The 26,547-nt window shown below is 42.8% G+C and overlaps 1 protein-coding gene across 1 annotated transcript in view; it reads left to right on the forward strand.

Moving 5' to 3' along the window:
• The window catches only part of LOC120935705 (hormonally up-regulated neu tumor-associated kinase homolog A-like), a 69,734-nt gene that overhangs the window by 19,554 nt on the left and 23,633 nt on the right, over nt 1-26,547 (forward strand). Inside the window, exons 2-5 of the mRNA XM_040347761.1 lie at nt 12,147-12,439; nt 13,659-13,714; nt 15,521-15,659; nt 19,277-19,404. Coding sequence (XP_040203695.1) covers nt 12,147-12,439; nt 13,659-13,714; nt 15,521-15,659; nt 19,277-19,404 — 616 coding nt within the window. The remainder of the gene's footprint in view (nt 1-12,146; nt 12,440-13,658; nt 13,715-15,520; nt 15,660-19,276; nt 19,405-26,547) is intronic.

Below are 26,547 nucleotides of genomic sequence, written 5' to 3' on the forward strand. Positions count from 1 at the left end.
TGGAAAGAAATAACATTACAAACGCTTTTAATTCACAGATCTAATACATGATTTAAGCCTCCAAACAAAGCTTAATAAATCCTCAAACGTACATGCAATTGATACAACGACTACACCGTTTGAAATACACGGCCCTTGTAAACGCATCGATATGAAATTTATGTAGATAAACTTAAAAATGTGGCCATGTCTGCGATTTAGAAAAGAGCGTCTTTGTGAGTTCTGCAGCAACATTTTTTAGATAATTTCACATGAGAGTCTATGAGACATAATTTCTGGCTGTTGCTCCAATAACTAAAACTAAAATACGTATCGCAGAATTGATCACATTGCCATAAACCAGACAAGCATAGCTACGTTTTGATATAAAAATTGTGTATGAAAAGTAGATCTTGTGGGCGTGAGACCAATTTGTTTCCCCTTTTTGTAAAGATATTTTTAATTACAAAGATCTCCAATGTTAGGGTCACATGACAGACTCTAAATCCCCTCCATAGGATTACATTATAACCTATCGCATTTTTGTGAAAAATTCGCAAAACGTAAATTGCGTTTTCACCAAAAAATTGTAAACGATAACGATCTGAAAAGTCATAGCCGGATAGCTAAATATTTTGTGACCGCTTTACAGTTTTTTCAGTGTCTGTAAGTGAAAGTATGAAGTAGCTGAAACTTTTGGCAGGGCATGTGAATTCAAAGGGGAAAAGGATGTTCTCATTGACTTCAATGTTAAAAAAAGGGTCTAAAAGCTTAAAATTTATAAAAGTGTAAAAAGTAGGAAAAAACTTGAAGAAGTCCCATCATTTGCTGAAAGAGACGAACATTTTTACAGTTGAATGGTCTCAATAGCTGAAAGTATGCCGAAGTTACGCAGAACCAAAAAAACGTAAGGAATAATAAGATTACTAAATTTACGGATATCAATACTGGAAATGTTTATTAAAGCATTCACACTAATTAAGATTAATACATTTACGGGTATCCATACTAGGAATGCTTATTAAAGCATTCCCACTAAGTATCACACAGGCATGATTTACAAGCAGTAGTGGTAATAGTAATACATAGCATAAAAACACTTGGGGAATACTTTACAGCATCAGTAGTGGTCATAGTAGTCAATAGTGTACCAAAAAATTGGGACACAGGTGTCTTGACTGAGCTGTAATAGTAGTAGTAGACATGGAACATACAGTGTCAAATCACTCGGGCAAGAGGTGCCATGATGAACAGCAGTCTTAATAAGAGTATATAGGGTGTGAAATAACTGCTGACATAGGTGTCTTGACTGGGCAGCAGAAGCAGCAGTAGTAGTATTAACAGTAGTAGTTGATACAGAGTCATATCACATGGGCAGGAGGTGCCATGATGAACAGCAGTAGGAATAGGAGTATATAGAGTGTCAAATAACTGCTGACATAGGTGTCTAGACTGGGCAGCAACAGCAGCAGAAGCAGCAGTAGTAGTATTAACAGTAGTAGTTGATACAGAGTCATATCACATGGGCAGGAGGTGCCATGATGTACAGCAGTCTTAATAAGAGTATATAGGGTGTGAAATAACTGCTGACATAGGTGTCTTGACTGGGCAGCAGCAGCAGCAGAAGCAGCAGTAGTAGTATTAACAGTAGTAGTTGATACAGAGTCATATCACATGGGCAGGAGGTGCCATGATGTACAGCAGTCTTAATAAGAGTATATAGGGTGTGAAATAACTGCTGACATAGGTGTCTTGACTGGGCAGCAGCAGAAGCAGCAGTAGTAGTATTAACAGTAGTACTTGATACAGAGTCATATCACATGGGCAGGAGGTGCCATGATGAACAGCAGTAGGAATAAGAGTATATAGAGTGTCAAATAACTGCTGACATAGGTGTATTGACTGGGCGGCAGCAGCAGCAGCAGAAGCAGCAGTAGTAGTATTAACAGTAGTAGTTGATACAGAGTCATATCACATGGGCAGGAGTTGCCATGATGTACAGCAGTCTTAATAAGAGTATATAGAGTGTGAAATAACTGCTGACATAGGTGTCTTGACTGGGCAGCAGAAGCAGCAGTAGTAGTATTAACAGTAGTAGTTGATACAGAGTCATATCACATGGGCAGGAGTTGCCATGATGTACAGCAGTCTTAATAAGAGTATATAGAGTGTGAAATAACTGCTGACATAGGTGTCTTGACTGGGCAGCAGAAGCAGCAGTAGTAGTATTAACAGTAGTAGTTGATACAGAGTCATATCACATGGGCAGGAGGTGCCATGATGAACAGCAGTAGGAATAAGAGTATATAGAGTGTGAAACAACTGCTGACATAGGTGTATTGACTGGGCGGCAGCAGCAGCAGAAGCAGCAGTAGTAGTATTAACAGTAGTAGTTGATACAGAGTCATATCACATGGGCAGGAGGTGCCATGATGAACAGCAGTAGGAATAGGAGTATATAGAGTGTCAAATAACTGCTGACATAGGTGTATTGACTGGGCGGCAGCAGCAGCAGCAGAAGCAGCAGTAGTAGTATTAACAGTAGTAGTTGATACAGAGTCATATCACATGGGCAGGAGTTGCCATGATGTACAGCAGTCTTAATAAGAGTATATAGAGTGTGAAATAACTGCTGACATAGGTGTCTTGACTGGGCAGCAGAAGCAGCAGTAGTAGTATTAACAGTAGTAGTTGATACAGAGTCATATCACATGGGCAGGAGGTGCCATGATGAACAGCAGTAGGAATAAGAGTATATAGAGTGTGAAACAACTGCTGACATAGGTGTATTGACTGGGCGGCAGCAGCAGCAGAAGCAGCAGTAGTAGTATTAACAGTAGTAGTTGATACAGAGTCATATCACATGGGCAGGAGGTGCCATGATGAACAGCAGTAGGAATAAGAGTATATAGGGTGTGAAATAACTGCTGACATAATTGTCTTGACTGATCCAGAGGAGTCATGGGAGAAAATCATGTGGTCAGATGAGACTATAATATAACTTTTTGATCATAATTTCACTAACCGTGTTCGGAGGAAGAATAATGATGAGTACCATGCCAAGAACGCCATCCCTAATGTGAAGCATGGGGGTGGTAGCATCATGCTTTGGTGGTGTTTTTCTGCACATGGGACAGGGTGACTGCACTGTATTAAGGAGAGGATGACCGTGGCCATGTATTGCAAGATTTTGGGCAACAACCTCCTTCCCTGAGTTAGAGCTTTGAAGATGGGTCGAGGCTGGGTCTTCCAACATGACAATGACCCAAAGCACACAGCCAGGATAACCAAGGATTGGCTCTGTAAGGAGCATATCAAGGTTCTGGCGTGGCCTAGCCAGTCTCCAGACCTAAACCCAATAGAGAATCTTTGGAGGGAGCTCAAACTCCGTGTTTCTCAGCGAGAGCCCAGAAACATGACTGATGTAGAGAAGATCTGTGTGGAGGAGTGGGCCAAAATCCCTCCTCCAGTGTGTGCAAAGCTGGTGTAAAACTACAAGAAAGGTTTGACCGCTGTAATTGCAAAGAAAGCCTACTGTACCAAATATTAACATTGATTTTCTCTGATGTTAAAATAGTTATATTCAGCACTGTAAATACATCAGGTCCGGGGCTTCATCAGGGAATGCATGGCAAGGGACCCTTCAGCGCCCTGAACCGACGACGGGTGCCAGAAAGTCACCGCCGATCCAGGACTCATTCATCTTTATGAATGTGAGTCTGTCCACGGAGTCTGTGGACAGACGGGTCCTCTTGTCCGTGACCACCCCACCTGCCGCGCTGAATGTCCGCTCAGATAGTACGCTGGAGGGGGGGCAAGACAATAACTCCAGCGCATACTGAGCGAGCTCGCGGCAGGTGTCCAATCTGGCAACCCAGTACTCCATGGGGTCGTCGGTGCTCATACTGTCAGAAGCACCGACGGACGCCATGTAGTCTGCCACCATGTGGGCCAGCCGCTGGTGGTGACTGCTGCTGCTGCTGCTGGTGCTGGTACTGGGTCGCTCGGTTTGGAAGAACATCCTCATCTCTTCCATTAGGTCCCCTGCTCGGCTGCTGCTGGGTGCAGCCACCTGCTGGGTGAGATGAGGGGGGACAACTGGAGGCCGGGGAGTTGCCTGCTCCAACCGTCTGACAATGCCTGCCTGCAGTTCCTCCATCCGGTGCTGCCTCCGGCTGGCTGGGATGAACTGCTCCAGTTTCCCCTTGCACCTGGGATCCAAAAGGGTGGCCATCCAGAAATCATCCCTCGTCTTGATGGTCTTAACCCGGGGGTCCCTCCTGAGGCATCTCAGCATGTGGGCAGCCATGGGGAAGAGCACAGCCCGCTGTGACTCCTCAATGCTGGCCAGGTGAATGAGGTGCGACTCTTCATCCCTGAGGCGCTGCTGGTCAAACTCAGACATGCCCAACCCCCGGACTATCGGTGCCCCCAACACCGGCTCTCCCTCCTGACCAGGCCCTGACTCCGGGACGACACCAGCAACCACCTCCTCCTCCTCTTCATCATCATCCTCCTCCTCCTCCTCCTCGTCCTGGCCCTGGTCTCGGTGGAGCATTGCTGACTCCTCCTGCTCCACCAAGGCACTCTCCCCAGCCTCGAGCAGGCGATCTAGTGTCCTCTCCAGCATGAACACTATTGGCAGCACGCTATTGAGGCCGATTTGCTCACTGCTGACCATCTTGGTCGCCTGCTCGAAGGAGGACAACACTTGGCAGACCTGGTTTATCTGCCCCCACTGCGCACAGGCGATGAAAGGGAGTTGTGGTGAAGCCCTCTCAGTGCCTAGTTCCATCAGGTACTCCCTCACCGCCCTTTGCTGCTCCCACAACCTCTTCAGCATGTGGAGGGTGGAGTTCCACCGCGTCACACTGTCCACAATCAGCCTGTGAAGGGGCAGATTGTACTTCCGCTGCAATTTGGACAGGGACGCGGTAGCGGTTGGGGAGCGCCTGAAGTGGCTGGCAATCCTACGCGCCTTTGCCACAATGTCACTCAACCCTGGATAAGTGCGCAGGAACTTCTGCACCACCAGGTTGAGGACATGTGCCAGACAGGGCACGTGGGTCAGACTGCCAGCACTAAGGGCGGCGAGTAGGTTGCTGCCGTTATCGCAGACAACCATACCTGCCTGGAGCCTTCGGGGTGTCAGCCACTTCTGGACCTGAGCCTGAAGTGCTTTCAGCACTTCTTCTCCAGTGTGTCTCCGGTCCCCTAAACTAACAAGCTGGAGCACGGCCTGACAGCGCACGTGCCCCACACTTGAGTAGCTACGGGGGCGCTTGCTGGGAGGCTCAGCAGCTGCGGAGACAGTGGCTTGAGGGAGACCAGCAGTTCTCCCCTGGACACCCCGGGGCGGCACCACAAGATCGGTTGCCGCCGATCCCTCACCGACGCCTCGGAGGGAAACCCAATGGGCCGTGAAGCTGATGTAGCGCCCCTGCCCATGCCTGCTGGTCCAGCCATCCATTGTCAGATGAACCCTGTCGCTGACAGCGTGATCCAGCGACAGGGTTACATTCTGCACAATGTGCTGGTGTAGGGCAGGGACACCAGTCCTGGCAAAGAAATGGCGGCTGGGGACACGCCATTGGGGTTGGGCCTGCTCCAACATCTGCCTGAAGGGGTTGCTGTCAACTATGTTGAAGGGCAGCAGATGTTGGGCAATAACCCTTGCCAGGAGCCCATTGAGGGAACGCACACGTCGGTCTCCAGGGGGGAAGGGAGTGGTGCGGTCAAAGGCGTCTGAAATCGACGCCTGGCGCCGGACGGCAGTGCGGGACACAGACGCGGAGGGTGCTGTGGAAGTAGAGGTCTGGCTGCCGGTACCAGTACCTCTACTAGAGGGAGCGGGGGGGCATGACCTGCTGGAAAGAGATGAAGATGTGGCAGGGGCTGCTGTACCCTGCTCACTTGTGGTGGTGGCGCTGCTACCACCACCACGCTTCATCTCGTCATACACCGCCCAGTGGTTTATCCTCAGGTGCTGGTTCAGGGCTGTGGTACCCACCCGAGCCAAACACTTCCCTCTCTTCACCCTCACTTTACAAATCCGGCAGATGGCCACGGTAGGGTTGTCTGCCACCAGGGTAAAGTAATTCCAGACAGGTGACTTCAGCACCGCCCTCCTGTCAGATGGGGTGACGCTTACTTGCACCTGCTGGGACTCGGTGCGCACAGGTGGAGCTGCCTGCTGCTGCTGCTGCTGCTGCTGCTCCTCCTCCTGACACCTCCTGCTGCCATCACCAGTGGAGACCCTGACGATGGTCTCCCTGGTGGTGACCTGGCGCACAGTTTCACCAGGGTGCCTACCTTCCCCGTCGTCACTGACGTAGTGAGCCGACGCGTCAGATGGCAACCATGATGGGTCACCCTCTTCGCCCCCAGAGATGTCAGACCAAGGGCTGAAATGTGTTGGTCTGAGGGAACCAACTGACATGGAGCCTCTAGCCTGGCTCCGCTGTCCCCTCACCCACGCCTGGGTCTGACTAGGTGCTGCTGTTTCCTGCACCAAAACAGCAGCACCAGTTTGAAGGGATGTCTCTGGGATACTGCCAGCAGGTATCCCATCCTCCTCATCCATCCCTTCAAAAAGGTCCTGACCATCAGGACAGAGCTGGAGGTCTGCCTGATGCATGGCCTCCCCCAAGAGATCCCTCTCACTGTCGCTGTCGAACAGTAAGATGCTGGACTCTTGGGGGCTGGGGGGGCGTACTACAGGCACCGGAGTAATGGTGGTACTACTGTGAGTTGGGACCGACGACTCAGTGGCACTGCTGTGCCCCATGTAGTCCACCACTACTTCAGCCTGAGATGGCAATATCGGGCGGCTGCCCGATGGGAAGAACTCCCGGATCAGGCGTACTCCCCTTGCACCCGATCCTCTACCACTAGTAGGGGCACGAAAGGTACCCCGTGCTGGCAGCGATCCAGCACTGGGAGTAACTCCCCTACCCCTGCTGCCACGGCCACGGATGCCGCTCATTATTGCTGATATGTGTGTGTGGGGGGTAAACTTTATTGGGGGGGGGGAATGTGAATAAAATGTGTTTTTGTGTATTTTTTACAAGACAGGCACGCAGACAAAGACGTACACAGACAGCTACTAAACTATAAGAAAAGTAGTACACCAAAGACAAGGACTACAAAATTAAAGAAAAAAAAAAAAGCACTAAACAAACACTAACTTTTTTTTTTTTTTTTTTAAACACAAAACACAGACACTAAACACACACTAAGCTAAGCTAGATGAAATAAATGTACACTAACAGTGTGTACACTTACTACACAAAATTTAACTAAACTGAACACAAAACTTAGCTTTTAGAAAAGCTCTTTAGGAAAAACTAAACAAAATGTGAACTGAGATGCCTATCAAATATCACTGAACAGCGAACCTGCAAGATCTAACAGTAACACAAGATGAACAAAACTTAGCTTTTAGAAAAGCTCTTTTAGAAAGCTCAGCAAAATGTGTTCTGAAATCTCTAGCAAATATCACTGAACAGCGAGGATTGCAGGATCAAACAGTAACACAAATGAACAAAACAGCACAAAACGTAGCTTTGAAAAAAGCTCTTGGGTCTATTGCTTTGAAAAAAGCAGTTGATATACTGGAAAAGATCCACTGGAATCACTAAATAGCAATGCTGGTGATGATCTAAATCAATCAGGAACAAAGACACAGGAAACCAGGAACACAGAAACAGCCTCCACACTCTATAGCCAGCTTCTGAATCTGCAATGAAATGGTGCTGGGAGTGAGCTTATATAATGTCCATGCAGGCAGGTTCCTATTGGTTGCTAACCTCTGACGAGTGTGGAAGGAGAACTCTGATTGGCTCTGATGCAAAAGGGCGGAGCAAATAATCGCGCAATATTCCTATTGCCGAATATTCGCATTGCGAATATTCGGCAATATAAAATGATCGCTTCAGCTACTCGGCCCAATGGCTCTAATCATACCAGCAATGCTTTTAGACGTCTATGGAGATCACTAGGATGTGATCTGTTTTAAAAATGAAACTGTAAAAATCGCTCTGATGCGGAAGATCGGGGCGAGGAAAGTAATCGCGCGATATTGCGTTTGCCGAATAATCGCATTGCGATCTTTCTGGAAAATTCAATGAACGCTTCAGCTACTCGGCCCAGGGTCTCTAATGATACCAGCAATGCTTTTAGACGTCGATGGAGATATCTAGGATGTGATCTGTTTTAAAAAAAAAATTGTAAAAAATCGAATATTCGGAATTGCGAATATTCACCGCGAATTTCGAAATATAGCGCGATTTCTCGAATATGCTATATTCGAGTCGAATATTCGCAATGCGAATATTCGTGAGCAACACTATACAGGAGCATGCCAAATTTCACAGTTAGTTTGTTTGTCTGATTTTATAGGTTTGCAACCCTTTATGTGTATTTTTATGTCTGCATAAAATCAATAAAAGAGAATTTTCAAAAAATCACGTAACATTAGTTACATCATCTTAAATATGGTAATTGAATGCTAGTAATGAAGATTTGTAATTGTTTTTTGTTTGGATAGTTCAAATGTGAACATCAGGTTAAAATTTTCCTTTGCATAAGCTAGAGAGTAATAGCTTAAAATGACTACCGTACTTAACAAATATTAAACTTTTGGAATTATGTTTGCTTAATTTGTCCTCATTAAAAAGAATCACCAGTACATGTTCAGAACCTGATCTCAAGACAAAATTTTAGGACTGGGGATTAGTTAACTTTTCCTTTAAATTACCTGTTGAAGACTGGGTTACCAAACATGTATGTAAGGGTTCTGTCATGTTGAACCGGTCAGTGACAATTTGCATTAATTTGACATTGGCCTTGTGTTAAAATGTTCTGACTCTGTAATCAAAGATGTGCTAGGTTTGAGGTCAATTAATCTTGGTCAGCATGTAAAGGATGGCATTAGGTTTTTATTCTCTGAAACTAAGGAAATTTCAAAGCAAAATGGGGTTCACCGCTCCAGGGAAATCCCGAATGCAATTGCAGATAAGTCCAGGTAGATGTGGGTGCTGGCAATGCACTAGGCAATGGAAAGTAGCAAAAAACGGATGGACGGCCGCACACCAAAGAACTCTTGATTTGTCTTTGTTGAAGAAACATAAGCAGACACCGCAAATACACAGCAAGAATCATAAACAGCCGACGCGTTTCACGCTTAGTCAGTGCTTATTCATGGCCATGAATAAGCACTAAGTGTGAAACGCGTCGGCTGTTTATGATTCTTGCTGTGTATTTGCGGTGTCTGCTTATGTTTCTTCAATAAAGACAACTCAAGAGTTCTTTGGTGTGCGGCCGTCCATCCGTTTTTTGCTACTTTCCAAGGAAATTTCAAAACTGGAGATGGCAATCCTTTTTTTTGCCAGTAAAGAATTTGGTGATAAGCACCACACGTGAATCATAATTCATGGGAGGATAAACAAGCAGGCTAGGGTTTAGGATATAGACTTAGGTTCAGTTCAAGCGCTATTTGAGTGTGCAATTGAAATAAAAGTCACCTATAGTGGTACCTTTAGTACATATAATTATGGGAGACTTTGGCCTCTAGTGTACTCTGTAAATAAAGACAGAAGTATCATGGTTTCAAATTGGGGCAGTAATAATCATAGCCCATTAAACCAGGTGGGCATTTGCAAACATTTAGGTGTACCATTATCAAACAGAGATAATTTATCTAATTTCAGTTCTCAGCAGATCTCAGAGGAAAAATCTTCTCCTCTGGCAACTTGTTTATGAAGCAGAGAACATTTTTTCTCAGAAGGTGAAGAGAAGAGAAGTTTTTCCTCTGAGAACACCTGAGATCTATATAGAAGGTGAAGGGGCTGCCTGTGATATCCTGAGACACCTTTGTGATTACAGAGCAGCTGAGTTTTAACCACTTCACCCCCGGACCATTTGGTTGCCCAAAGACCAGAGGACTACAAAATAGGGGATAGTTTTATGGCATTTTTATATATAAAAAAAAAATTGTTACTAGTAATTTTTATTGTGACTGCGACATTATGGCAGACGCATCGGACACTTTTGACGCCATTTTGGGACCATTGTCATTGATACAGCGATCAGTGCTCTAAAAATGCACTGATTACTGTAAAAATGACACTGACAGTGAAGGGGTTAACCAGTAGGGGCGCTGAAGGGGTTAAGTGTGTCCTAGGCATGTGTTCTAACTGTGGGGGGCGTGGCTACATGTGACACGACACTGATCACCGCTCCCGATTACAGGGAGCTGTGATCAGTGTCCTGTCACTAGGAAGAATGGGGAAATGCATGTTTACATGAGCATTTCCCCGTTCTTCCTCTCCATGAGACGATCGCGGGTATCCCCGCAGACATCGAGTTTGCGGGACCCGCGGTCGGACTCACAGAGTCGGTAGTGGGCATGCGCGACCCTAATGCAGCATCTTAAAGGGGGTGTACCTGTACGCCCATATGCCCAGCCGAGCCATTGTGTCAACGTATATCGTTGTGTGCTGATCGGCATGTGGTTAAAAGTGGATCCAAAGTTAAAAAGACCATGTAATTATATGAAAATAATAAGCACTGACCACGTTCCCTCATTCTTTAAATGTGTGTTTTGGCCCTTTTTTATTGATCATGTTGGCATTATTTACACGTATTATGCAGTTTTTTAACATGCCGTATTGTTTTCGCGTGCATCTGGCCGTGGTTTTTTTTATTGTGCATTTTGCCGCTTTGGTGTGGTTTGTAACACACATTTTGTCATTTTGATTAGCTTTTTATGTGTATTTTTGTAAACAGCACATTTGCTAGCCACTTTTGGGGTGCCATTAACAATTAGTGACACCGGAAGCATATCATGCATTTTGCATGTGTTTCCGGAATGCACACAAAAACGCAGGTAAAAAAAATTGCCAAAATACATGTTAAAATGCATAATACACATACAAATGTGCTAAAATGCATTCTAAAAAAACAAGCCAAATTGTGTGTTGAAAAAATGAAGCAAAAGGTGCATCAAAAACTGTACTAAAATGCACACAAAAAAGGCCCAAAAAGCCAAATGGGGCATTGCGCATTTTGGCACGTTGGTAGTGTATTTGTCAAATGACAAAATGTGTGACAAAATACATGTCTGCTAACTACATTTGGGGGGGGGGGGTGCCATTAACAATGAATAGCACCCAAAAGTGCATTACTTTTTACAGCAATCTGGAGTTGTGGCAAGAATTGCACAATTCTGCCAACAATTCTGCATTGCTCAGATCTGAATGGGTCCTAAAAGAAAATACATCATACCTATACTGTGTGTGTGTGTGTGTGTGTGTGTGTGTGTGTTTGTATTGTGTGTATACAGTATCTATATAAATATATACTGTATATATTTATAACACATATAGACACACGCAAATATATATTGTTATCATTTATATCAACCTTTAGCCTTGCTAGTGCTGATATTAGGAAGAAAGAAGCCTCCTTCCTCACATCACAGCAGCTTCTCATCCATATTCTCCACCTCTGAGCTGGAGAATCTGGTGCCTCGTACACATGACCGTGTCATGACAGCTTTTGGCTGGGAAAACTGGCCGTGTGTATGCTCCATGGCAGTTTTCCCGTCAGGAAAACCGCCGGGAAAAATTAGAGCATTTTCTCTTTTTTCCTGGCGCGATTCCCGGCGGTCTTTTCCCCGACAGTTTTCCTACGGGAAACACTGTGGTGGAGGCATACACATGGCCGGGTTTGCCGGCCAAAGTTCTCATGGCAGTTTTCCTGCCAGGAAAACCGGAAGTGTGTAGGGGGAAAAAGCAGCCGAGCAGGTTCACGGCGGTAAAAAGTCTCCCGGGAAACTCGTACATGTGTACGAGGCATGGGAGGAGGTATTTTACAGAGATGGCCAGTGAGATCTTCAGATCTCACCTTCATAAACTGGTCATCTGTGTAAAAGTGAATGGCAGAAAGGTGTGTCCTTCGATGAGAATTGAAGAACATGTTCTCCACTCCTCATCTCAGCTTTATAAACTGGTACACCTGAGAGATCATCCGTGATCATCAGGATATCGGGTCTTCTCTGTTTGATAAACAAATAAAAGACTTAATAAAGAAACTATGAGATAATATGTTTTTATAACCTTATCCATTGTCTGTACATAATTTTAAACAATCAGTTTTTTTTTAAGGTGGCTATAAAAGTGATTGACAAAAAGAAGGCCAAACAAGACTCGTATGTGTTAAAGAACATGAAGAGGGAGCCGCGGATACACCAGATGGTTAAACACCCAAACATTGTGCAGCTTTATGAAACCCTAGAGACAGAAAACTCTTATTATATGGTAATGGAACTGTGTGAAGGAGGAGACTTGATGGATAGAATATGTGATAAAAAGAAGCTAGAAGAAAAAGAAGTAAGAAAATATGCAAGGCAGATCATGTCAGCAATGGAGCACTTACATCGCCATGGAATAGTTCATAGGTAAAAAAAAACTTGTGGAGCTAGTTGCTTTGGTTCTTTGTACTACGACTTAAGCTTTAGGTTATCACAATCAATAGCATGGAAACAAGGCTGAAGCATTAATAACTAGAAACTATTTTTTAGCTTTTAATCAGGTACAGAAACAGTCTTATTTTTTATTTTTTTTAGGATAAAGGTTTTGCAAAAATAAATAAAGTTGATCATTGTACGCATTCGTGTAAGTGGTAAATGGTTTGTATTAGCACTATAGTTGCTTTATCTGTAAGACAGCAAGTTTTGTTGAAAAATAACAGACTTAAGCCTCGTACACACGATCGGATTTTCCGACGGTAATTGTGTGTTGACAGCCTGTTGGCCGAAAATCCAACCATTTGTATGCTCCATCAGACAATTGATGTTGGATTTTCCGCAAACAAATTTTGGATGGCAGGCTTTAAAATTTTCCGCGGACAACGGTCTGTTGTCGGATTTTCCCAGTGCACAAGTCCATATATATATATATATATATATATAAATATATATATATATATATACTGTTCTTTCTGCCTGGAGACTTGAGATTGTCCATGGCAACCAAAAAGTGTCCCTTTACGTCAAAAGTGGTTTTAGACCAGCTAGAAAACAGCGAAAGTAAATTAGAACACTTGCAGAATTGAGTGATAGTGATATATGGGGAAAATGTATTTAATTATCATTATATTATTATTTTTTGTAATTATTTATATTTATTTATTATATTATAATTTAGGATTTTGTGTTTAAAACTTTATCATACCCGGGATATCTACTAGACTCTTGTTTGGACAGATTTAAGTGTGTTATTACTAAGAATTACAGGCCTATAATAAAAAAACTCAAAATTTCAATGCAAAACAATGTACTGCTTTGAGACGAAAAAATCTGACATAATCATACCACCAGGGAGGTCAATATTAGATGACTGTGATATGCAAAAGCAACACATATTGGTCCTAAGAAATGCTCTATCTTTAAGAATTTAGTGAACAGACCTGCCAATATGCATCACAGTTCTTAAATTGAATTGGGATTAGGTCTATATTGAACATTGATTTTGGCACATCTAAGTTCCAACTCTGCTTTGATATAATAATTAAAACATGGTATAGTGTACAGGTGGCAAGGTAAAGAAAATTTTTATACTGTGTTCCATGCATACATTTTAAATGCTAATCCTGATTTTTATTGTTTTATCATTTAGGGACCTGAAAATTGAAAATTTCCTGTTAGATGAAAATGGCAACATTAAAATTGTTGGTAAGTAACTATGAGCACAGAACACTTAAAAGCAGAACTTAAATTCCCAATTGAATTACTTAAAGTTAAACTTTTGAAATATTCAAAAACTGTTATCAAATCCTTAATCAAACATACCAATTTAGTTTTTTTTGCATTGTTTTTTATATACATTCTGCCAAATAGTGCGTGTGCAGTGCATTCTACATTCAAGGACTGCCTCTGGGGATAACTGTCACAGTTGCCAGTGTGCTTATATCAGCTCTCAACTTAAAGTGGAGCTCCGGCCACAATTACGCTTTTTAAATATAAATACCCCTGTAATACAAAAGCTTAATGTATTCTAGTAAAGTTAGTCTGTAAACTAAGGTCCGTTTTGTTAGGTTGTTACAGCATTTAGAAAGTTTGTAAACTAGAAATTGACTGTGGCCATCTTAAGTGTGGGCATCATGAAGCCAGACTGTATGTCTTCCTGGATTTCAGACTTGCAAATCTCGCACATGCTCAGTGCATGCTTGGATAAAGGTCTGGTATTTTTTTTAGAGGGAAGTACCGCAACCATACCACATGCCCTCAAAAGTAGGATAATACTTTGCCAGCAAAGCACTATGTTCCCATGTTGATGTGGACAAGGGTCTCATCCCTACCTCCCAGGCCCAGGGTTGTGGAGGGGGGGGACCTATTGAAATCTGGATGTCCTCTTTAAAATAATGAGGCCCCCAGATATCCAGACCTCCCCTCCTGCATGAAAGATGAAGGGTACCTTTATTTAAAAAGCCCCCAATGTGTATCCAACATCAATCACGTTAGCCAGCAATGTAGATCCAGTGCAAATCATCATGACCAAATGCCCTGAGGATACGATGAACCGTTTTTTAGTCTAACTCAAGGTCATCGCAAACCTTGTCTCAATTGGTAATGCATTGTGTCTCATAATAAACAGCTTTCATTACAGTACTGTATTTAACAAAAATAGCCAATTATCTTTAAACATACATCCACCGAGGTGTTAAAAGAGGCATTTCAAAAACCTGGCTGGTGTATTTATTTAGTCCTGTGTCACATCCATAAACAAACCCATCAAAGCATAGAAATTCCTATTCTATTTCATTGATCTCTAAATGTGGTATGCATTCCACAAATAAGATACACATATGTATCAATTTTTAGCAACTTAACTCTAATCATTTTTTTTAAAACATGCAGTTTTAGTATAACTGTTGCAGTGTTAATGCAAAAGAGGCTAAATCTATAACAAAAATCTAAGTAAAATGCACTTTGGTTTGTACAATTAGATTAAACTAACTGTAATACCCCTTACACACGATTGGATTTCAGGTTGGAATAAACTCCGACAAGTTTTTCCGACGGAATTCCGCTCCAGCTGTCTTGCATACAAACGGACACACCAAATTCCTACCGTTGAATACGCTGTGACATACAACACTACGACAAGCCTAGAATAATGAAGTTCAATGCTTCCGAGCATGCAGCGAATTGTTTCCGAACATGCATGTTTTTTTCTCCGTCGGAATTCAATACAGACAAACGGAATTTCATGTTCTATTTCTAAGTCCGTTGGAATTTCCGACTGAAAAAGTCTGATGGGGCATACACACGTTCGGAATGTCCTATGAAAAAATTCCGTCTGACTTTTTCCATCGGAAATTCCGTTTGTCTGTATGGAATTCCGACGGAGAAAAAAACATGCATGCTCGGAATGAAAAGTTTAAGCTAGCTGTAAATAGTAATTTTCTTTGTCATGTGTGTATGATTTATTTTAAAGAAGTATTTTACTTATTACTATTTACTATTTCCTTAATTCAGATTTGGGTTTAAGTAATACCATAAAGTGTGAAGGCCTGTCACAAGACCTACTTAACACTCAATGTGGAAGTCCAGCATATGCGGCACCTGAACTATTATCCAATAAAAAATATGGCCCAAAGGTGGATGTCTGGTCCATGTAAGTATACATACTTAATTATATGCTGTTGTTTTTACACATTTTTGGGCACATTAAAAGAACATTACAGAGCTGGTATTTCTTTAGCATTTCTCTGTGCAAATGTTCTTTTTTATTAAAATTCTGTTTACAATATGTAATTATAGGTTCTTAGAAATATTAAAGGTACACCCCTGTCAAAATTCTAATTTAATCCTTGAGATGCATAAAAGGAGAACAGCCTATCTGTTGAGTAGCTCAGTTTTTTATCCAGGCATTGTTTCACGTCAACAGTCCAGCTCAGTTTGTTAAAGAGGAGCTCCACCCAAAAGGGGAAGATCTGCTTGTTTTCACCCTCCACTGCCACAGTCAGCACTTTTTTGGGGGGAGCGGGTATCTGGGGGGAGTGGGTATCCCCCCTCCTCCCCCACAGTCGTCTGGGACACATCACAGGTCCCAGAAGACTATGGGACCATTCACAAGGCTGCAAGGCTTCACTTCCTGTTTCCCTTACTTGCCGGCACCTACACCCAAAGCCGAGTGAAGAATCAGTTGAGTGAGAACATTGCTGGCTCCCTGTACAGATCAGTGTCCTTATATTAAAAGTCAGCAGCTACAGTAATGGTACAATTTTAATCTGGTGACTCTGAAATGCATCTTTTAAATAATGAAACACACACATAAAATGTACATTCACTTTCATGGAAACAATATAGCAAAGCAATATAGCATACAGTATACGGTACAACTGCTACACAAGCAACTTTGTAATATAATGTTATTAAAATGTACGTTTCCTTTTCAATCTGCAGCCATTATAATTTTCTGTAAAAGTCAATGCAATATGGCAATCTGAAGGTGTTCTGTACACTGTTGATGTACAGAACACCCTTAGAAATGTGATGTCCTGCTTGAGTGATTGGCTCACTGATTACCAGAAGTCTGCACTAAGATACAGTTAGTATGAGTGGTATTTGAGGCTACCCTTCATGCCAACATCCCAATATTGTACATAGAAATAACATGGATGTGTGGGACTTCAATGACACCAAATAAAACAAAAGCTGGTTACATATAAGTGGAATTTCCTGAGGCATGGCTGTCTATGCTTCTTACCTGGTTGGATGGTTGTGGCCAACCATGGCTTGGGTCCAGGGACGTGTGGTGAGGTCAGTGGCTGGTGAGGCACTGGCTAGTTTTAGAGCCAGATACACACAGGTTACATTTGCCACGATCGTTCGAACGAGAGCAATAATTCTAGCACTAGACCTCCTCTGTAACTCTAAACATGTAACCTGCAAAAAAAAATTTAAGACAGCTATGGAGATTTATAAGTACTTACGTTTGGCGACATTCCACAAGTGTGCACAATTTTAAAATGTTACAAGTTAGGGGCCAGATTAACGTACTTGCGCTGCGGCGTAACGTATGTCATTTACGTTACACTGCCGCAAGTTTTAAGCGTAAGTGCTTGATTCACAAAGCACTTGCCTGTAAACTTGCGGCGGCGTAACGTAAATCCGTCCGGCACAAGCCCGCCTAATTCAAATGGGGCGTGTACCATTTAAATTAGGCGCGTTCCCGCGCCGAACGTTCTGCGCATGCTCCGTTAGGATACGTCTTACGCCCAAAAAAATATTTTTAAATTCGACGCGGGAACGACGGCCATACTTTAACATGGGCTGTCTAATATTACACCACCTAAATAGCAATCGCAACTTTATGACGGGAAAAGCCGACTAGCGACGACGTAAGAGAATGCGACGAACGCGCGTACCTTTGTGGATCGCCGTAAACAGCTAATTTGCATACCCGACGCGGAAAACGGCGCAAACTCCACCCAGCGGTCGCCGAAGTATTGCATCCTAAGATCTGAAGGCATACGAAGCCGTACGCCTGTCAGATCTTAGCCAAATGCCGTCGTATCTTTGTTTGTGAATTACAAATAAAGATACGACGCGGCAAATTTGAAAGTACACCGGAGTATCAGCAGATACTCGGGTGTACTTTTTCTGTGAATCTGGCCCTAGGTCTCTATTTACTCAGAGTAACATCATCTTTCATATTATAGAAACAATTTGGGCTAAACTTAATTTTTTTTTTTTATTTATTCATAAAAAAAATTTTTTTCCAAAAACAAAATGCTATTTAAAACATTTCTGTGCAAATACCGTATGACATAAAAAGTTGCAACAACCACCATTTTATTCCCTTGGATGTCTGCCATAACAATATATATAATGGACGGGGGTTCTGAGTAAATTTCTAGCAAAAAAAAATATGATTTTAACATGTAGGAGAGAAGTGTCAGAAGTGGCCTGGGTGGCAAGGGGTTAATTACCATAAGTAAGTAATATACAAATAATTATATATGGTTTTTAAGGTAATATACTATATTTTCTAAATCTGTACTCAAGCAGATGGCTTAAAGGACAAATTACTGAAGTTAAGTTATAACTTCAAACCAGTAATTTCACAGTAAATAGATAGAGTAAATAATAAATTATTATCTTATAACATATAGCATCTGAATATATGATTTAGCTTGTAACAATACCTTTTCAACAGAATCATTTTCTCCCGCTTAACTGTGTGAGAAAAGCATGGGATTGTGGGTAAATATTATACCCATAAACACATGTGTTTTTTCCTTGTAGTTAAGAGGGCTGGGCTGGAAGGGAGTACAGGCATACCCCACATTTAAGTACGCAATGGTGTTTATTTACTAAAGCTGTAAAGCGCAAAATCAGGCTCACTTCTGCATAAAAACCAATGAGCTTCTACGTTTTATTACCAAAGCTTAATTGAACAATCTGGGGTTAGAAGCTCAATGGTTTTTATGCAGAAGTGGGCCTGATTTTGCGCTTTTCAGCTTTAGTAAATAAACCCCATTGTGTACTTAAAAGTGGGGTATGCCTGTATTTGTCTTTTAGACACATACCCCTTCTATGACACTGCAGTGAGAGGCGCGCCTCCACTGCAGCATTTTTATTGGACAGCTGAGACCAATGGTAGTGCCTTTGACAGGATTATCTGCTGATATGGCTATGCACATTCACTGATTACATTTGCCAGTAATTGCATATGTAGAGTTAGTAAATGTGCAGGAAATATTTTGTAGCTCAGTTCGCTACATACTAGTAAATTCAAAAGAAAAGACGTGATCTCCTGACCATCCGCCCAAAACATCCAACATGTGATGTACACAATAAGGCACTGATGCATCCTGTATTAATTTATAAAATATGGATTTCATGGGCCTAATATTTTAGAATAATTACATGAAATATCAGTTTACAAACTTGCAGCCTTGAAAAGAGAAGCTTGGCCAAAACCACTACATGTTGCCTTTAATATATAAAATACTTAAATACTTGATACCTCCAACCTATTCTTTTTGTTTTTACACTGTGCTGTTTCATGAGTACCAAAGAAGGAGAACTAATGTACCAGTGGAAGTGATTCGCACTTAGGTTAAGAAAGAAGAAAACATATAACATCTGACATTCAGTCCACAGATGGCATTCTTAATACATTGTCATAATTAATGTAATAAAATATATTTTATTACAATTTATTAGTTGAAAGTAAAAAAAAAAAAATGAAGTCATAATATATTTTTGCTCAATATGTTTCAGAGGAGTGAGCATTTATGCAATGCTGACAGGAACACTTCCCTTTACTGTGGAGCCATTTAATATTAAGCAGCTACATCAGAAAATGGTGAATCTGGAAATCAACCCGATTCCACGTGGTGTTTCAACAGGTACTGATTGATTTATCTTACAATATACAGTCGATTCACACATGTTGCTTTAAGGAAACCTGTCATTAGAAAATGCTAGCTGTGCCATTTAATGACCTCCTCAAAAACCAGTGAATCGCTACCCCCTAAGGAGTCGTTGTAGATTACACAGGCTCTTTCCCAAAAAACTGCAAAGGCAGCCAGGCATCCAGCAGCAGTCTTTTTTTTTTCCCCCACTTCAGACTTAACCATAGACAGAGAGAAGGTAGCGAGATTTGCCCGCCATTCATTTACCCGCCATATCTCCTTCCTGGTTCGCATCATTTGTGTTTTTTTTTTTTTCCAACCTCTCCCTTTCCCTTGTTTTATTTATCTTTATAATTCTTTCCTTTTCTTATTCCTTTTATTTCTTTACTTATTGTTTCTTAAGATTTTTTTTTTTTTACCTCTGAAAAGGGAGAGCAAAATATATTTTTTAATACATCGGTATCTTTTACAATCTAGTTCTCTTCCCTCCCCCCTTCCCATCCCACTCTCTTCTCCCATCCCATCCCCCCTCACCCCTCCCCCCATCCATCTCCCATCCATCTCCCTGGCCTCTCTCTTAACTCTATATCGACGGATATCCACTGCTCTAGTCCTAATGGGTGCTACCTCTTGTCGTTTATTATGTTAAACATTCATCATCTCTGCATATTACATTGTGGACTTAAACCCTTTCCACTCTTTCCATTTCTCTTCAAATTCCGCCCATTTTCCTCCATCTCTGAATCTCAGATATTCCATACTATCGATTTCGTCAATTTTTTTGGACCATCCTACCAATGTTGGTCTCTCTAGTTGTTGCCAGTTACGAGATATTTGATTTTTGGCTGCATTTAAAAACTGTGGGATTAATGTCCTCAGATATTCTTTGGTTGGCATTTGGGCCCCGTGTAGGATACAGACCCACGGGTCATCTGGGATATCTCGGTTTAATATTTCTCGAATTTTTCGTCTTATTTCCGCCCAGTATACTCTAATTTTGGGGCAAGTCCACCAAATGTGGGTCATTGTACCAGTTTCATTGCAGCCTCTCCAACAAAAATGCGTAGATCCTGGGCTCGTATGAATCCTATCAGGTGTGAGATACCATCGTATCTCACACCTGAGCAGCAGCAGTCTATTCCCTTTGGCTCGGAAATCAGTCTAGGGAATGTCTTTTTGTAATTTATTGCTGAATAAATTTGTAACCGGAGAGGGTAGAGGAGTGTGGGACACTGTAATACGCCAAAACTTGTAGATGACACTTCTCTATCAGTGGCAGTAGCATAAGGACAGTTTGACTAGCACTGTCTGTAGGCGCACAGCGGAAGATCATGCAGGAACATACAGAATAAGTAGTTACAGACTAGGACAGTTCATGGGTGCACAGCTGAAGACCATGCACAAGGTTGTAGACTGACTAAACAGTCTACAATTCACAGCTGAAGACCATGAAGTAGGTTGTAGCACAGATAAGTATTATTAAACTAGTCTGATTTCTTGCAGCTGGGGACCACAAGACAGTTTGCAGCACAAAAAGGCAGGCTGGAACCATTTAAGCAACCACAGCTGGATAAACTACAGCACAGGAACTGGGGCTCTAATCACACATCCTAGGGGTACAGAACAAGTCCATGGTCTCTGTCCATGGAGAAGTAGTCCAGCAGCCAGTCCAGAGGTGCTCCAAGGGCATCCACATCCACCTTCTGGGCACACCTCTTCAGGGATTGGCCCTGCTAAATATTTATGGTGGTTATTTGAATTCTTCTTCCCTAAGCTCTAGAAGCTTCTAGAGGCAGGGGGAAGTAATCAAACTTCCAGTCTGTGAAACTCTGAACAGACTTGACTAAACAATTACTGCCTCTCTGATTACAGAGCAAGTCAAAAAATAAATGTATCTAACAGCCTAGCTAGAAGGATGCTACACTTGGTTGGCATTAATACCTTCTGAGTTTTTGACCTGGATCAAGTATGGTTTGTCAGAGTTTCAACTTCTGATCTGCATTCTTTAATTACTAAGTCAAAAATACAGGAGGAGGAATGTCTTGGCCACTGCTAAAGCCAATCAAAGTCCTACTAGCCCCGTCCACCATCTGGAGGAAGATGACCCGCTTGGTATCCACTACCAATCTCAGAAAGTAGGGATTTTACTGTCATTGAGAAAACCATAATCAGTTTGTGGAATTACTGTTGAGCTTCTGGGAACTTTGTTGAAATTATTCCTGAACCTTTGTGTCACTTACTATTGAACCCCTGCACCTTTAAGCCACAGCCAGTATTCAGCGCAATAAAAATCACACCCAACCACTTTTTCTCAGCTGCGGGGGCCCAACTTATGATCCTTTACACAGGCCCACTGCTTTCAGAAAATGCCCCTGACCTGAGCTCATCATTGCGCATCCATTTCATATTCTTGTATGTGACATTACATGCATCACATACAAGCATGTGGGTTGGATGCGAGAGGTGGATCAGCAGGATGAGTGTGCCAGGACAGGTACATGTGTCTTATCTCTGCTTCCTTTCACTACTCTGCATATCACGCATATCATAGATGAGAAGAGGGTACAGTGGTGGAGCAAATGAGCAAGAGGGTACAGCAGTAGGGAAAATGAGCAGCAGGGGTTCAGAGGTGGAACAGAAGAGCAGGAGGGTACAGCGGGGGGCCGATGTGCAGGGAGGTATAGTGGTGGAATAAATGAGAAGAGGGTTCAGCAGTGGGACAGAAGAGCAGGGGGGAGAGTGATGGGCCAGATGAGCAGGGAGGTTCAGTCAGTGTTAAAGTTGAGAAGTGGGGGGCTGCCAAAAATGACATGTCATATTAATGATTAAAGTTGAGAAGCGGGGGGAGGGGGTGTTCTGCTGTCGGAAATGACATCTTACATTAAAGTGAGAAGCGGGGGGTGCTGACTTCTTACCTCTTCTCCCATGCAGCCAGCGAGTTGAGAAGCGGGGTGAGGGGCTGAAAATGACTTCTCATCAGGTGGGGCCTCTAGTAATTTGGGGGGCCCTCCACAGCTTTGCAGGGCCCTAAGCGGCTTGCATAGTGAGCCTATAGGGCGGATCGGCCCTGGGTTCAGTGTTGTGTCAGATGAGCAGGCAGGGGGATTCAGTGTTGGGTCAGATGAGCAGGGGGGTTCAGTGTTGGGGCAGAAAAGCAGGTAATAGAACAGTGGGGCATATGTGAAAGGAGGTGTATTGGTGGGGCAGATGAGCGGGGGGTTACAGCGGTGGGGCAGGAGAGCAGGGGGAACAGAGGTGGGACAGAAGAGCAGGGGGGTACAGAGGTGAAACAAAAATTCTCCTGCGCTCTGGTGTTTTGCTAAACACGGGAAGTGTAGTTCAGTCTTAAGGTAAGGTCTCCTCAGAACAGTGGGTGTTCATACGGCTAGAAAAAGAAAAGAAAAAAGGAGGGAGCACTGACCTAGTGCATTACCACTTAAAAGTTGTATTAAAAATAGAATAAAAGCAATGATCCTACTCACAATGGGAGCTTATGTAAGCACTTTTCTGACAGTTAAGCTTGATCTCTTGGCGCCTGCCAGCAGGACTTGATGACAAGGAGGATCGGATGGTACCTCAAACGTCTAAATGGCTGACGCGTTTTGAAAGAAAGGACTTTAGCCAGTTCAGCACTTTGCCTTTTATTCCGAACAGGAATTCCATGCGATTCGTCAGATTGTTGTGATCGATAGTATCGAACGCCGCCGAGAGGTCTAGTAACACCAATGCGGCTGATCCTCTGGCATCCTGAATCATAAGGAGTCTTTAACGCATGGCTAATGCACATACTTCTGTGCCTCGACCCGGCCTAAATCCCGATTGGGTGTCATGGAAAAGATTGTTTATTTCCATATGATGTTGTAGCTGATCAAAGATCACACGATCGAGGATCTTGGTCAGGAATGGTATCGAGGTTATCGGTCTAAAATTATTTAGGTTGGCAGGATCTAAGCCTGCCTTCTTCAACAGCGGTGAAATGAAGGCATGTTTCAATTAAGTAGGCATAAGGCCAATTGCAAGGCATTTATTAACTAGTATTGTGATATCAGTCACCAAGGTCACAGCATGTTTTTTTATAAAACCATGCTGGGCATGTATCATCTAAATATGTGGAGGCTTTTAGGGCTCTTTCACACGGGGAGGGCCGTTCAGGTCCGCCTGCCAGTTTTTTAGGTGGACCTGAACGGGCGCTCCGTGCTCCTCTATGGAGTCGCGGATGTCAGCGGTGACATGCCCGCTGACATCCGACCCGCTCCGATCCGCCAAAGTGTGGATCCGGTCCGTGTTCATCCGATCCCCCCATAGGGGAGAGCGGAGAAAAAACAGGGCGGTCTCTGCACAGTGTGCGGGGACTGCCCTGTCATCCGCCGGCTCAGCGGGGATCAACGGAGCAATCCCCGCTGAGCATCATTACTGATCCGCCCCGTGTGAAAGGGGCCTTAGGCTGTTCATGATCTTTAAAATGTCTAGTATGGATACAAGTTTAAATTTGTCCAATAAAGGCATATTGATGTTGGTAGGATCATGTAATGTTTGATAACTAGATGAGGCTGATATATCACAGATTTTTTTCAATTTTTCCAATAAATGTTTCATGTAAATCTGTACAAAGTTTTAACGAGGCCGATATGGATGGTGCACACTGACTAGGCATTGTAATGGAGCGAACAATTTTAAACAGTGCACTGTCTTTATTAGGTGCATTGTTAATTAGATGGTTATAATATTTCCGTTTACATAATTTTATTTGTTTTGAGTATGCATGACAGAAAATTCTATATATTTTCTTGTCAGAATCAAGTTTCGTCTTTAGCCACCTGCGTTCTATTTGTCTTCTTTTTGTTTTTAAAGACAAAAGTTTTCCTGTATGCCAAGGACGAGATTTAGTCAGGCGTGGCCGAATATTTGATGTTTGTAATGGGGCAACACTATTAAGGCATAGTTTTATTTTTTAAATCAAATTGATTCAAGGCTTCCTCCACTTGTAGAATCTCAATTTCTGGATTGTCTAGTTGTTGATGGACACTAGAAAATGCAGCTATTTGTAAAGATGTTAGTTGATATACTGTATTGAAATTTTCCAAGGTGACATCCTTTAGTTTTCTATATGGATTAGACATAGTCAGAGTGTCCAATTGCTACTTTTCGAGGTGCAAAATCTGTGAGGGTAAAAGTAATTAAAAAGCGATCCGTTCAAATAACCTCTGTTGCTAAGATATTGTCAGTAGACAATGTATTAGTGAGTAAAATATCAAGTGTATGTCCTTTTTGATGTGTAGGTACCTTAAGGTGTTGAACAAAATTTGCATTGGATATGTCATTTAAAAATTCTATGGCTTTCTGATCCTTAGGATCGTCAAGCCAAAGATTTACATCTCCCAGGACGAGAATGTTAAGCCTCGTACACACGACCGGATTTCTCTGCTAAAACCCGCAAGAAAACTGCTTCTTGCCGAGATTACCGTTCGTGTGTACGAGGCATTCAGGTTTCTCTTTTTTCTCGTCGAGATTCTTGTCGGCCTGTTTCCCAACGAGAAACCCGAGAGTGTGTATACTTAACTGTCGCTGTGGAAACCACGATATGCACGAAATGACTTAGACGCATGTGCGGTAGCTTCCACGGCATAGGTAGGGTGAAGCAAGATGGCGGCGACGGCATCGAATGTGACGAGCGCATGCTTGTCGTAAGCGATGACGTCACCGCGTTCTTTCCTTTCAAGAGAACTGTGGTTCTTTTGAAACAAAAGTCTGTACACTCGGGCGGCAAGAGTGTCTTGCCAAGAATCTCGTCAGGGAAAACGACGTTTTTTTCCTGGCGAGATTCTCGGTCGTGTGTACCAGGCCTTAGAGTAGTCCAGAGAGGTTTTTAAAATAAAATGTAAAAATTCATCATTGAATGATGCATTATAGCCTGGCGGACGGTAAATCAAGAAAATGAAAAGTGAGGATGTAGGATTGATACAACATTTTATCAACATAGATTCAAAATTTTTAGTCTCCTGTATATACAGTTTAGAGCATTTTAATGAATTGTCATATATGAAGCCTAAGCCCCCCCCTTTTTTATGAAGGCGGTTTTTAAAAATAATTTTATAGTTATCAGGGACTAAGTCTATGAGGCAAGCCTGTGAAAAATTACATTTTTTTTTTAATATTATTAAAAACGATCGTGTGTGGGCTCCAGAGCATTTTTCGCAATGTTAAAAATTACCATAAAAAATTTGGAACATGCTCTAAATGTTTGCATTTTTTTTAACGTTGTAATTTTTAACGTAATAAAAAATGGTTGTGTGTGGGCTTTAACAACGTGAAAATAACGCACATGCTCAGAAGCAAGTTATGAGACGGGAGGGCTCGTTCTGGTAAAACTAGCATTCGTAATGGAGATGGCACATTCATCACGCTGTAACAGACTGAAAAGTGCAAATCGTCTCTCACCAAAGTTTTACTAACACAAAATCAGCAAAAGCAGCCCCAAGGGTGGCGCCATCCAAATGGTACTTCCCCTTTATAGTGCCGTCATACGTGATGTAAGTCACCGCGCTTTGCTAGAGCATTTTTTTTCACGATCGTGCGTAGGCAAGGCCGGCTTAACAATAATCCGGTTGAAAAAAAATTTTTTTTCTAGACCATTATGGGCCAGATTCAGGTAGCTGTATTTTCAAAGCACTTGCTCCCTAAGTTACGGCGGCGTAACGTAAATGGGCCGGCGTAAGCCCGCCTAATTCAAAGTAGGCTGGTAGTGGGTGTGTTGTATTAAAATGAATCTTGACCCCATGTAAATGAAGCGCCGAACGAACAGCGCATGCGTGCGCATGCTCAGAATCACGTCGAATTTACGCCCTAAGATACGACGGCTCAATGGCAACGACGTGAATATAACCTACGCCCAGCCCCATTCACGTACGACTTACGTAAACTACGTAAAATCCGACGGCTGTTCCGTCGTCCATAACTTTGCATTGGCCGCGCCACCTATAGAGGTGTTTTATCTTTACGCCTGACATACGCCTTACGTAAACGGCGTAGCTTACTGCAACGGGCGCAAGGTTGTTTCGTGAATCGGCGTATCTAGCTCATTTACATATTCGACGCGTAAATCAACGGAAGTGCCCCTTGCGGCCAGCGTAAATATAC

Source organism: Rana temporaria, chromosome 4 (genome assembly GCF_905171775.1).
Source record: "Rana temporaria chromosome 4, aRanTem1.1, whole genome shotgun sequence".
Taxonomy (NCBI): Eukaryota; Metazoa; Chordata; class Amphibia; order Anura; family Ranidae; genus Rana; species Rana temporaria.